This window comes from Octopus sinensis, linkage group LG26 (genome assembly GCF_006345805.1).
Source record: "Octopus sinensis linkage group LG26, ASM634580v1, whole genome shotgun sequence".
NCBI classification, from domain to species: Eukaryota; Metazoa; Mollusca; class Cephalopoda; order Octopoda; family Octopodidae; genus Octopus; species Octopus sinensis.
This window is the reverse complement of record NC_043022.1, coordinates 22,687,258-22,701,920: the sequence shown is the minus strand read 5'-3', so window position 1 is coordinate 22,701,920 and position 14,663 is coordinate 22,687,258. Positions and strand designations below refer to the sequence as shown.

The 14,663-nt window shown below is 38.4% G+C and overlaps 1 protein-coding gene across 1 annotated transcript in view; it reads left to right on the top strand.

Moving 5' to 3' along the window:
- Positions 1–14,663, top strand: part of LOC115224706 (forkhead-associated domain-containing protein 1-like) — a 77,428-nt gene that overhangs the window by 45,083 nt on the left and 17,682 nt on the right. The window contains exons 18-22 of the mRNA XM_029795562.2: positions 1,042–1,201; positions 3,505–3,673; positions 9,568–9,622; positions 11,048–11,223; positions 12,311–12,531. Coding sequence (XP_029651422.2) covers positions 1,042–1,201; positions 3,505–3,673; positions 9,568–9,622; positions 11,048–11,223; positions 12,311–12,531 — 781 coding nt within the window. The remainder of the gene's footprint in view (positions 1–1,041; positions 1,202–3,504; positions 3,674–9,567; positions 9,623–11,047; positions 11,224–12,310; positions 12,532–14,663) is intronic.

Below are 14,663 nucleotides of genomic sequence, written 5' to 3'. Positions count from 1 at the left end.
ACCCTTTTAAATCGGTGCTTCTCAATCATTTTTTTGCTTATGGACCCCCTTCAATTACTTGGATGGACCCCCTCAAAGCCATTTGATGTTTATAAAATGAAACACACAAAAACCGTTAGATTCACTTCAACATTTAAATTTAATTTGTCAAAATATTTTCGTCACTTTGAGACCGCGACATGTTCATTGACAAAACTTCGTGATGCAGCACAAAGTTTTGTCAATGAACAGGTCGCGGTCTCAAAGCGACGAAAATATTTTGACAAATTAAATTTAAATGTTGAAGTGAATCTAACGGTTTTTGTGTGTTTCTTAAATGGCTTATAAACACCTTCCACGCTGCAATTATTATTTATATATATATATATATATATATATTATATATATATATATATATGTATATTTGTGTGTGTGTCTTTTGTCTCTGTTTGTTCCCACCCCCCATTGCTTGACAACCAATGTTGGTGTGTTTATGTCCTTGTAACTTAGCGGTTTGGCAAAAGAGAGCAATAGAATAAGTACTACGCTTACAAAGAATAAATCCTGGGGTCAATTTCTTCAACTAAAAACCTCTTTAAGGGTGGTGCTTCAGCATGGCCACAATCAAATAACTTTTCTTTTATATACACACACACACACATATATATATATTTATATATATATATTTATATATACATATACATATATATATATATGTATATATATATATATATATATATTATATATATATATATATATATATATATATACACTTTATTTGTGTATTAAGGCTACCATTGGTTTCATATTAAAGAGATCCTTAACAATTATTTAAGCTATTCACATAGAAAAATTGGTGTTTGTCTTCATTTTGGATTAATACACAAGCAAAGAATCTTTATCTGCCAATGTGGTGTTGAGCACTCATTCTCATTGTTTGATATTTATGTATATATACATAGGCATACCTACATATACCTCGACTACTACTACTTGCGCTGTTGCTACTACTACTGTTTTATAACTACAAATTCTGCAACTACTGTTTATACCATTGTACAGGTGAACTAAGTGAAGATAATAAAGAAGAGTTAGAATTAAGTAGGCAATCCGTTAACAGACATATGCAGGAGATGATAATTATGAAGGAAAAGCATGCTGCATTATCTAAAGAGATTGAGGCTAAGAAGGAAGCCATCTTGAAATTACAAATGGATCTGGAGTGAGTAGCATGCACACTTATATTTGAATAACATCGTACTGATATTGCAATGACCCCTTAATTCTCCTTACTATCTTGGCCCCAGAATTACCTGTTATGTTTTTGTTTCCTCTCTTTTTACTTCCTCATCTTCATCACCATCATCATCATCATTGTAATTTCAACATGCACTTTTCCATGCTTGCATGGGTGAGGAGTCTTTTGAGGCAGGCTAGCACTGCCGACTGTCCAAGATGCGGGCAGGATAGGGAAACCGTCCTGCACGCTATTGTTCAGTGTCCAGGAGTGTCTGAAGTGTGGGCTTATGCAGAACATCTGCTGTCAGGTTCGGGAAGAGTACGGCTGTCATCTGAGTCAATTGTAAAAATTGACCCGCCGGATTTCCTCATGAAAGCAAGGTTTTCTTGCAGTAGTAGCAATGGTGAAAGAGGTGGTATGGAAGTCACGAATGAAAGGTTTGGCGACAGGCAACCTCATCTCCGGTCTCAGGTTGGTGAAATTTTTTATCTTCCACCTTAAAAGGAAGGTGAGGCTGGAGAGAAATGTGTCAAAGAAAATGTTCAAAGAAAGATGGTTGCATGTTGTGAGGGTGCTGGGAATGAAAGATTCCTCGTGAACATGTCATAAGTCTGTATACAAAAGTTCCAGTAGGAGAATGGGGCTCGTGGGGTCAGAGCGTAACCCATCTCTCTGCTTCATTTCATGTTTGTATTTTGTCCTTGTTGTATCTCATTCGATTTCATTATATTTCATTATATTTTGTAAAATTTTAAAAGTCATATAATCATTGTGTATCTGACCCCATCAGGCTGTATTGTCCCCCTCTGTGTTTGGGCCCTTGTGGCTAATAAAGAAACAGGATGGATGCCCTCCCTATCACCAACCTACCCCTGTTTCTTCCAAGCAAGGAAATATTTCTCCGTGGGCAGATATGATTTTGCAGAATATTGGAAATGAATGAAATGACACTGCTTGTATAACAGCGACAAATCACTTTACAAATATCATGCAATGTCAGGACAAACAGACACAAATGTACACACATTCACGCACATGCATATCTATATATATAAAACTCTAGTTGTGTGAGTGTCTGTCCCCTTCGATTTAGATTCCTAACTCCTCCCACATTTTGCGGTGCAGTTTAACCAAATTCGGGTATCTTATAGTCGTGATTCATATCGAGCCCGTCTGACTATTAGCGCGCGTCAACGATGAGTCTACGATTTTAAAAATAATTTAACATCATTTTTTATTCCATTTTAATGCATAAAATGCATCGTATGTCGATGGCGGCGGAGTTGGCGTCCACACTCACAGCTGCACCTGTTTGCTTCTCCCCCTTCCCTCCCTCGTGAAGCTGTGGGGAAGGGAGTGTAAAGAAATCAACGTCGTAATGCGTTGTGAAGGAAACCAGCGTTCTTTTAGAACGACTTCATGGCTTGAAGACACCAAAACAAAAATGGCTAAGAAAGCCCGAATTTATAAGGGAAGTAACTCTCTAAAAATGCTTATATAGTTATTTCCCTTACAAACCCGAACAACGCCGGGCGATACTGCTAGTATTCATATATATATCATCATCATCATTTAACATCTAACCTCAACCCCTTCCCAAATTCTGACTCCCAGGCCTTAGCATACACTTAATTTCTAAAACCCATTTCTGTCTTAGCCTCCCCTCCTCAACATTGTCATCATCATCATGATCGGTGTCATCATCATCATCATCATCATCATTGTTGTCGTCATCATTGTCACCATCATCACCATCATCATCATCATCATCATCTATCTTTTGTGCTGGTACGGATTGAATAGCTTCACAGAGTCCAACTAGCTTGTAGGGTGTGGGTGGGGGGGACTACATCAAGCTCCAATGTCTTGTTTTAGCATGGGTCTTATTGGCTTGATGCCAGCATGGAAAACGAATGTTAAGTGATGACAAATGGCGATGACGTAATTTTTTTTTTCTCTATCATTCACAGCCCGATGGTGGTGTGTTTACACCGATGGCGGTGTGTTTACACTGATGGCGGTGTGTTTACGTCGTTGTAACTTAGCGGTTCGGCAAAAGAGACCGATAGAAATAATTACTAGGCTTCCAAAGAATAAGTCCTGGGGTCGATTTGCTCAACTAAAGGCGGTGCCTCAGCATGGCCGTAGTCAAATGACTGACACAAGTAAAGAGAGAGAGAGAGAGAGAGAGCCCCACCCACCATTTTCCTTCTACTCCCTTCTCCATCTGATTCTGGATTAATGGCTGTTTTGTTTTTTTGTTTGTTTGTTTTTTTCAACGACAGGGTGGTGCGGACACAATCAGTAAACAAAGAGAAAACTAACGAGGATCTGTCTAAGCAGATAAGACTCCTGCGGGAATTTGTTAACAGAAAACAGCAACACAGGTTTCACAGTGAACCAGGTTTCCATGCGCACTGTTGTTGTGTGGATGATAATGGGCGATTGAAGAATGTAAGTTGGGCTTCCACATAGTGTTAGCATGTATATGTGTGCCATGTACACAACACAACTGCAGGGGACATACTATAGGCCAACCAATCACCTTACATAGATGTTGTCTTCTCCTTCTATCACCAAATGAATTCAATTTTTCTGTAGTTTAAATAAAATATACTTTTCCTGATATTTAATAAAGAGGCAAATATGTTTTGTAATTAAACAAATGAGGAATTATTTACATTATTTACATTATTTACATTTGACGGATATTTGTCCTCATCTTGTTTGTTGTTAACACAACGTTTCGGCTGATGTACCCTCCAGCCTTCATCAGGTGTCTTGGGGAAATTTCTAACCTGGGTTCTCATTCCTAAGGTGTTTTTCGATGTTGTTGTTGTTATTATTATTATTATTATTATTATTATTATTATCATCATTATTATCATTATTATTATTATTATCATAATTATTATTATTATTATTATTATTATTATTATTATTGTTGTTATTGTTATTGTTCAGGTTACTGCTTCGAATTGAACTCACAATCTTGGGGTTAGTAGCCCGCGCTCTTAACCACAACGATTCCAAGCAGTGATCTGGAAAATAATAATAATAACAATAATAATAACAATAACATCAAAAAATACCTTAGGAATGAGAACCCAGGTTGGAAATTTCCCCAAGACACCTGATGAAGGCTGGAGGGTACATCAGCCGAAACGTTGTGTTAACAACAAACAAGATGAGGACAAATATCCGTCGAATGTAAATAAGAGGCAAATATGTTTTGTAATTATTTAATTCACATTTGAGACATCTCTAAACATTGTTTTCAAATTTTGGCACAAGGCCAGCAATTTTGGGGGAGGAGATAAGTTAATTATATCGACCCCAGTGTTCAAGTGGTACTAATTTTATTGACCCCGTAAAGACGAAAGACAAATTTGACCTTGCAGCATTTGCAGAATAGCCCCTAAGCATTTCTCCTGACACAGTAATGATCCTGCTGGCTCAACACCTTGATATCTCTAGTTATTGCTTTCAAACTTTGACACAGGGCTAGCAATTTTGGAGGCGAAGGATATAAATTAATTATATAGACCCCAGTATTCAACTGGTACTTATTTTATTGACCCTGGAAGGATGAAAGGCTAAGTTAATCCTGGCGGCATTTGAACTCGGAATGTAAGGTCACAAGAATTGCCACTAAGCATTTTTCCGCACACATTAATGATTCTGCCAGATTGACACCTTAATATCTTAACACTTTGCATGAAGCGTTATCTGATATAGATAAGTGTTTTTAATTTATTTCAAAAGCCAGAACAGTTCAAATTATCTCTCTATATATATAAACAGCAAAATGTCTGTGTGCATGTCCTTCAAATTCACAATTTGTCCTTCAAATTCACAAATTCACAATGTACAAATTCACAATTTTTTAGTTAGAGGGCTCACACTTTCTATGGTAATTGAAAACTGTCCAAGGGTGGTCGTGCACATCTTTACATTTCCCCAGTCACCCCGCGAGCCATTAAAAAACCAATAGCAGTGACTTTTTGGTGAATTTTCTATCCAAAACCCAATCAAAATGCCTGAAACTTGATACACCAATTGAACGCGAGCTAGCTGTATGTGATTGGTCGGAGATTTGGACAGTACTCGCATGTATGTGCGCACGCATGCATGCAGCTGTATATGCATGCACTAGCACTATGATCTGGCATTGTCGGGTCATAGTGCTAGTAAGAAATAATACAAGACAATTGTTTGTACTTTTAACCTTGTATTTCAGTATTTCGGTATTAGGAATTCTTCTTCAGAAAATCTCCAGGGAAATGGTATTATCATTTCCTGAAGATGCACTGGATACACAGAATCAAGTAAACTTTGTCTATGTACACTATGACCAGAATAAGATGTACAGATGAAAGATGATGAATGGCCTAAAGAAGCAGTGCAGAAAGTGTAGCCTGGTTTCTTATTGAAATATCAGGATTATATGGCAAGCTCTGAATAAGTCTGGTTAAGTTAAGTTGTGTGGTAAGATCAATAGCCAATAAGAATGGAAGCAGTTCAATGTGAACTGTTGCTAATTGAGAGAAGCAATGTTGAGAGTTGGAACTTAGCATTAGCACAGATTTGAAAATAGTTAATGAAGGCACAAGTACTAGGGTTAATATGTTGTGTCAGATAAATGTGTGTTGCAACTCAGTGTTTAAAGTTGAAGAAGAAAATGCAATAAAAGTTGAGTGCTCAAAGAAAATAATAGTATTTATATAAAAAAACATGGAGGTGCGTGGCTTAGTGGTTAGGGTGTCAGCACTATGATCGTTAAATTGTGGTTTCGATTCCTGGACCAGGCGACGTGTTGTGTTCTTGAACATAACACTTCATTTCACATTGCTCCAGTCCACTCAGCTGGCAAAAATGAGTAACGCTGCGATGGACTGGCGTTCCATCCAGCTGGGGAACACATACACCATAGAGACCAGGAAACTGGGCCCGTGAGCCTGGCTAGGCTTTAAAAGGGTGCTTTTATTTATTATTTTATATGAAAAAACAGATAGTGAAAGTGAATGAAGTACTAGACAATACATGACGTGAGTGAATGCATTATGGATGATGTAAAGACAAATGCATACGAAAATGTACTCATGGGTCTTCAGGTTACGAATGGAGTGTTGTTGAGAAGGTGGACTGCAGTACATTGAATATTGCTATCTTGTGAAGCTTTCACGTGTGCTGCAAGACTTGTATTCAACATGAACTAGTTTGCAGGGGAAAAAATTACTATCAGCAGAACAAATAAAAATGCCAGCTGTTATCATATTTATGTGTGTGGGTAGGTGAATGAGCAAAAAATGTACAAGATGACAGAGAGAACATGTCTGTATTTGTGTTGGTATTTGCTCACAAAAAAAGACGGTATTTGTATTCATGTAAGAAAGTATGTAAAGCTAATGTGCAAACAGAATAAAAATGAAAATGCGAAACAAAAGAGGTTCCAAGTAAACGTATAGATAGAAGAAAAGGTTAAGATAAACAGTATATGGTATCTAGTTTGTTGGAGGCACATGGCCTAGTGGTTAGAGCAGTGGACTCGCGGTCGAGGGATTGCGGGTTCAAATCTCAGACCGAACGATGTGTGTGTTTATGAGCGAAACACCAAAGCTCCACGCGGCTCTGGCAGAAGGTAATGGCAAAACTTCTGCTGACTCTTCCGCCACAACTTTCTCTCATTCTTTCCTCCTGCATCTTGCAGCTCATCTGCGATGGACTGGCGTCCCGTCCAGGTGGGGAACCAAGAAACCGGGAAACCGGCCCTTATGAGCCAGGCATGGCTCAAGAAGGAACAAACAAAAACAACAATCTAGTTTGTTGCAGTTAACTGGAAAATAGTGTTGTAACGAAAATCTTAAGGACATGCAAAAAGTAATTTTATGGGTAACTTATGAAATCCAAATTTACAAATGTCCATAAGGGATTGAACCATAGAAAGTCAATTTTTGCATCTATAGACACAAGATGTAGATTGTATGTTTGCTTTCAGGTGTTTTTTTTCCATGCTGGGCTTCCATACTTAAAGGTGCAAAGCAGTTGCTTTTGACTGCAGCACTTTGTTGCAATTATAAAATTGCAGTGCTTGCAATGTGAGGACATTGGGATGCACACGTGTTGATCAATGGTTACCAGTTGTAACGTATTTATGCTGTAGGCTGCAGATTTTTCTTAGTTGGGTGTCATGTATTGGAAATAACTTCTTGGTTCATTTCTTTGAAAGGAGTTAGCAATTTAATAATGGAATGAGTAGAAAGTAGATGACTGAGAAATCAAGGTTTTAATTCAACCCAATGTGTTTAATTGCTTAAAAGATTATATTGGACACACTGGTCCAGTAGACAACAGTGAACAGGTCTCAAAGCGACGAAAATATTTTGACAAATTAAATTTAAATGTTGAAGTGAATCTAACAGTTTTGTGTGTTTCTTAAATGGCTTATAAACACCTTCCATGCTGCAATTGTTTTCGTTCCAGCACACGATCTCAGATCAAGTCACTCACTATGCAAGTACATCTCCGTAATATATATATATCAATCTATCTTTTGTTCAGGAATGTCATGTTTGAAACTGTTTTCTGTTGAGATATATCAAGTTAAATGAGGTAATGTAACACAGAAATTACCAATTCTAGTTTTTGGTCGATATTCAACATCATTACTGGAATAACTATGAAATTTAATTTCACAGTGAAAAGGTTACTCTTTTACCTTTTTACTTGTTTCAGTCATTTGACTGTGGCCATGCTGGAGCACCACCTCGATCAAATCACCCCCAGGACTTATTCTTTGTAAGCCTAGTACTTATTCTATTGGTCTCTTTTGCCGAACCACTAAGTTACAGGGGCGTAAACACACCAGCATTGGTTGTTAAGTGATGTCGGGGAGACAAACACAGACACACACACACATACATATATATACATATGATGGGCTTCTTTCAGTTTCCGTCTACCAAATCCACTCACAAGGCTTTGGTTGGCCCGAGGCTATAGTAGAAGACACTTGCCCAAGGTGCCACGCAGTGGGAGTGAACCCAGAACCATGTGGTTTGTAAGCACGCTATTTACCACACAGCCACTCCTACGTCTAAATATTTAAAATATTCCTTTTTTTTTTATTGCCCACAAGGGGCTAAACATAGAGGGGACAAACAAGGACAGACAAACAGATTAAGTTGATTACATTGACACCAGTGCGTCACTGGTACTTAATTTATCAACGACGAAAGGATGAAAGGCAAAGTCAACCTTGGTGGAATTTGAACTCAGAATGCAGTGGCAGATGAAATACCACAAAGCATTTCACTCGGTGTGCTAACGTTTCTGCTAGCTCACCACCCTTATTATTTAAAATATTCTGTTTATATAAATGTTATTTAACAGAACTATTTAAAATATCTGTTTATATAAATGTCATTTAATAAGATTGTTTAAAATGTATATCTATATAGATGTTATTTAATAGGCCTGTTTAAAATGTTTGTCTATATAAATGTTATTTATCCGGAGTATTCAAAATATGTCGATAGAGGCACAGGCACGGCTGTGTGTTAAGAAGCTTGCTTTGTAACCACATGGTTCCGGGTTCAATCCCACTGCATGGCACCTTTGACAAGTGTCTTTTACTATAGCCTCAGGTCAACCAAAGCCTTGTGAGTGGATCTGGTAGACAGAAGCCCATGATGTATCTGTGTATATATGGATTTGGTAGAAAGAAGCCCATCGTGTATATATATATATAATCCAAACAAGAAAACACAAAAAAACACAACAGCGCGAGGACGTGGAACAAATATAGTATTATTGGACGCTCAGGAAAGAAGGAGGGTTTAACGTTTCGAGCGGAGCTCTTCGTCTGAAACATAGGAGAAGGAAAGATCCAGAGAAGGGAAGACAGAGGGAAAAAAAAAATCGCCAACGGTACTTGTCCTCCAGTACTGTTGACAACCAATGTTGCTGTGTTTATGTCCCTGTAACTTAGCATCTCAGCTAAAGAGATGGATAGAATAAGTACCATGCTTAGCAAAAAAGTAAGTGCTGGGGGTTGATTCATTTGACAAAAAAATTCTTCAAGCCAATGCCCCAACATGGCCACTGAAACAAGTTAAAGATATGTTATTCCACAAGACCACTTCAAATATTTCTATGTAAACGTTATTTAGCATGTCTGTGTAATATACCCATTTATATAAACATTAATAAACAAGACTATTTAAAATGTCTGTTTATATAAATGTTATTTAACAAGGCGATATTAAACATCTGTCTGTATAAATGTTGTTTACCAAGGTTGTTTGAAATATTTGACTATATAAATTTTACTTTAAATTTTTTGGAAGGATATCCCAGAAAAGAGCGAGTCCTGTAACGAAGAATTAAAACCACCTCCGTTCCGTAAGTACACCCTTTGAAGTTCAGGAAGTTGTTTTTGCCTTATTCATCCACAAAGTGCTTTTTTTGATTGTATGTTTTTGGATAAACATCATGTATCTCTGACTTGTTTTGGTCATTAGACTCTGCCCATGCTGGGGTACTGCCTTGGAGAATTCTAGTTGAACGAATTGACCCCAGTACTTATTTATGTTTTGTAAAGCCTGGTACTAATTCTCACAGCAGCCATATTCCTACCGCTCTATGTCATGCTGGTGAGACCCATATTGGAGCACAGGATTCAAGCCTCTTCTCCTTATCTCCTCAGAGACATACATCATCTTGAAAGAGTCCAGAAGCTGGCTACCCGCATGGTTCTTGGTCTCAAGCATTTGTCCTATGAAGACTCTTGACCTTTATTCTCTAGAAAAACGACGACGCCGTGGTGATCTCATTCTTGCTCACAACATCATAAGCGGAAAGTGTAACCTCTTGAAAGAGCTGTTCTTCACTCCTGCTCCAGTGCGTGGGCTGCGGGGTTACTCCGTAAAGCTCTATCTGCGACGATTTCATCTCAATCAAAGGAGAGGGGCTTTCTCCGTCCGGGTCGTGGATCCATGGAATATGCTGCCGGACGAGATAGTGAAGATGCCGACGACCGCTCAGTTCAAAGTCTCTCTTGACCAGAAATGGCCTGAACTCTTTGCATGAACACCCTCCCTGTACATAACTCCCTGTCCCCCTACATGGCCTTGCTTTTTGCTTTTTGAGCCAAAAAATTAACTTAACTTATTCTGTTGGTCTCTTTTGCCAAACCACTAAGTTACAGGAATGTAAACACACCAACACTAATTCTCAAGAAGTGGTGATGGGGGACAAATACAGACACAAAGACACACACACACATAGATATATGTATATATTAGGCTTCTTTCAGTTTCTGTCTCCCAAATTCACTCACAAGGCTCTGGCCAGCCTGAGGGAAGGCTTCTTTTCAATATATAGGTGCAGGAGTGGCTGTGTGGTAAGTATCTTGCTTATCAACCACATGGTTCCGGGTTCAGTCCCACTGTGTGGCACCTTGGGCAAGTATCTTCTACCAAGGCCTTGTGAGTAGATTTTGTAGATGGAAACTGAAAGAAGTCCATCGTATATATGTATATATATATGTGTGTGTGTGTGTGTGTGTGTGTGTGTGTGTGTGTGTGTACGTGTTTGTGTGTCTGTGTTTGTCCCCCCCAACATTGCTTGACCACCAATGCTGGTGTGTTTACGTCCACGTAACTTGGTGGTTCAGCAAAAGCGACTGATAGAATAAGTACTAGGCTTACAAAGAATAAGTCCTGGGATCGATTTCCTCAACTAAAGGCGGTGCTCCAGCATGGCCACAGTCAAATGACTGAAACAAGTGTTGCAACAGTATTTTTTTTTGTTTTTTTTATTACATAGCTGTTGACAAAAAAATTCTGTTGATCCGTGAAGAAGACAGTCATGGAATACCTGACAATGTCAGCTCCAACAATTCTTGCCTACAACAACATTACCCATCTGCCAGTTGTGAAGCTGAGTTAGAGAGGAATTCTCACAGAGACACTCTTAATGCGCTTGAGGCAAGTGAAAACTCGGTGAGTCACTCTTGGTTTCTTGCTCAATCTCTTTCTCTCTTTCCCTCTCTCTTACCCTTTTTCTCTGTCTCTTTCCCTTTTGTTTGTTTGTTTGTTTGTTTATGAATATTTTGAAGCAGACAGGTTTAAGTACTTGTGCTGGTTCCACATAAGAAGCATTGATGTTGGTGCCATGTAAGAAGTGCTGGTGTCACATAACAATCACTGATGTAGGTGCCACAACTTCAATACCCATACATATCTTGCATCTATTTTCTTTCCTCCACCTCACTCTCTATTTTGTATCACATCTAAACTATGACTTAACCATCCTCTCACACCGTCTTCGATGAAGGGATTTAATTAATAAATATCCTAGAAACAGCTGTAAGACCTTCTATCTATAAACGGTCTACTATCTACACAGCTTTGGTTTTTTATCTTATTACGCAAAAGAATTCTTATATACACACGCTGACATAGAACCAAAGTTGAACCCTTTATTCGCAATATTACCGAATCTGGAACTTAACTATGGTCTGTCTATAGCACTTATTCCACATTACTTGACACCTTTGGGTCTCAATGACACCATTATCTCTTTATATATATATATATATATATATATATATATATATATACTCTTTACTCTTTTACTTGTTTCAGTCATTTGACTGTGGCCATGCTGGAGCACCGCCTTTAGTCGAGCAAATCGACCCCAGGACTTATTCTTTGTAAGCCTAGTACTTATTCTATTGGTCTCTTTTGCCGAACTGCTAAGTTACGGTGACGTAAACACACCAGCATCGGTTGTCATGTGATGTTGGGGGGGACAAACACAGACACACAAACATATACACACACACACACATATATATATATATACATATATACGACGGTCTTCTTTCAGTTTCCGTCTACCAAATCCACTCACGAGGCTTTGGTCGGCCCGAGGTTATAGTAGAAGACACTTGCCCAAGGTGCCATGCAGTGGGACTGAACCTGGAACCATGTGGTTGGTAAACAAGCTACTTACCACACAGCCACTCCTACTTATATATATATATGTATATTTTCTCTCTGTTTTTCAAAACTACATCTCTTCCAGTTCTTATTTCTGTTGAAAAATCTGCTGAGTTCACTAGAAATGAAAGGCAACTCGGGGTTACAGTCTGTTGCCCACATCTCACAAAATGAAAGAGACAATGTCATTCTAAAGAGAAAAGAGATTTGTCAACGACTTCTTCAGGAAATTCAGAATCTTCAACAACAGTTGGAACGGAAACAGGAATTGTTGCAAGACTATGAAGGAAGTTTGGGCCAGCTTCGGTAAGATGATGTAGTTACTGTTATAGTTATTTTTTGGATCTTTTCGGTTTGACCAGCAGTTTTTTCTAGCAGTGTCATATGAAATCGTCACCCATAATTATGACCCTAGTATCGATCTATTGCATTTCAATCTGTTTTAGGGTTAGGGTTGGTTAGGGTTAGGTTTAGGGGTGGGGGAAGGGTATCTTTTTTTCTTCAGAAATGTAAATAAACCCAATCTGTTTCTTAAACAAGGGACATATTCATACGGCACAGAATGTTTTTTTACCTCAATAGACGTCACTGATTGGTTGAAATTGCAGAAATTGAAGAAAAAAAACAACAAATATATTACAAACTATAGAATTTTCTCAATAAAGCCAAGAGAAAAAGATGTTTTATAAACACATTCTACCAGTATACGAAGTTTAAAATTTTTTAGTTACCTAGAAATTATGTTAAAAACTGCCGTTCAAACTAAAAAGATTCTTATTTTTTTTTGTTTTTGATGTAATTGTTGTTGTGATTGTAGTCATGGATATAGTTCTTGTTGTTGTTGGTTGTGCACATGTAGTTTTATATCCTATGGGTGTATTGTCAGAATGCTGCTTTTCTGTGGCATTCATCTTGAGACATCCTCTCATAGACATACAGTGCTAAAAGCACAGTCACCCTAGTGTGCCACAAGACGATGCTCAGTGTGCCGCAGTCTAACCCGAATATCTTCTTTTTTTTCTCTTTTGCTTGTTTCAGTCATTTGACTGTGGCCGTGCTGGAGAACCGCCTGTAGTCGAACAAATCGACCCCAGGACTTATTCTTTGTAAGCCTAGTACTTATTCTATCGGTCTCTTTTGCTGAACCGCTAAGTGACAGGGACATAAACACACCACCATCGGTTGTCAAGCGCTGTTGGGAGTACAAACACAGACACACAAACATACACACACACACATATATATAAATATATATATATATATATATTATATATATATATATATATATACGACAGGCTTCTTTCAGTTTCCTTCAACCAAATCCACTCACAAGGCTTTGGTCGACCCGAGGCTATAGTAGAAGGTGTCATGCAGTGGGACTGAACCCAGAACCATGTGGTTCATAAACAATCTACTTACCACACAGCCACTTCTATGCCTAGTACTTATTCTATCGGTCACTTTTGCCAAACCGCTAAGTTACGGGGACATAAACACACCAGCATCGGTTGTCAAGCAATGTTGGGGGAACAAACACAGACACACACACATACATATATATATATATAATATATATATATATATACATAATACTAGCAGTATCGCCCGGCGTTGCTCAGGTTTGTAAGGGAAATAACTATAAAGCATTTTTAGAGAGTTATAGCCAAAAAATATCAAAAAAAATGATGGTAAATTTTTTTTGAGTTAAAAAAGGTTGAGTTGCGTCCCCTAGACAGTCTGTGGTTTGTGTATCTGATTCTCGACCCCATGTCGAATTTATCGATTTTTTTCAGAACTGGGGGAACTTTTCAAAATTTTCGCTGCGTTAGTTTTGAATTATGACATTGGGCTATGTGTGTGTCAAGTTTCATCAGAATCGGTTGAAAGCCGTGGTCAGGGTGAGGGTACAAGCAAACAGACACACAGAAACACGCACAGACAAACTGCCGTATATATATAGAGAGAAGATATATATACATATATACGACAGGCTTCTTTCAGTTTCCATCTACAAAATCCACTCACAAGGCTTTGGTCGGCCTGCGGCTATAGTAGAAGACACTTGCCCAAGGTGCCACGCAGTGGGAATGAACCTGGAACCATGTGGTTGGTAAGCAAGCTACTTACCACACAGCCACTCCTGCGCCTATGTAATTTTTTCCCTATACTTTTAGTTATATTTTTAGTTCAGGTGTGCCACCGAATTTTGTAAAGAATATATGTGTACCACAAGTGAAAAAGGGTTGTGGAGCCCTGGTTTAACAGGGGGACAGAACTGCTAGATCCTCATTCTGTTGCCTTCTACACTACACTAATAACAAACAACTCTCTTCCTCTCATCATCTTTTCTTTCTCCTCTTCTCTTCCTCCCCTTCTTCCTTTTCATTTTCTTCTTCTTCTTCTTCCCCCTCCTCTTCTTCTTCTTCTTCCTCCTCCTC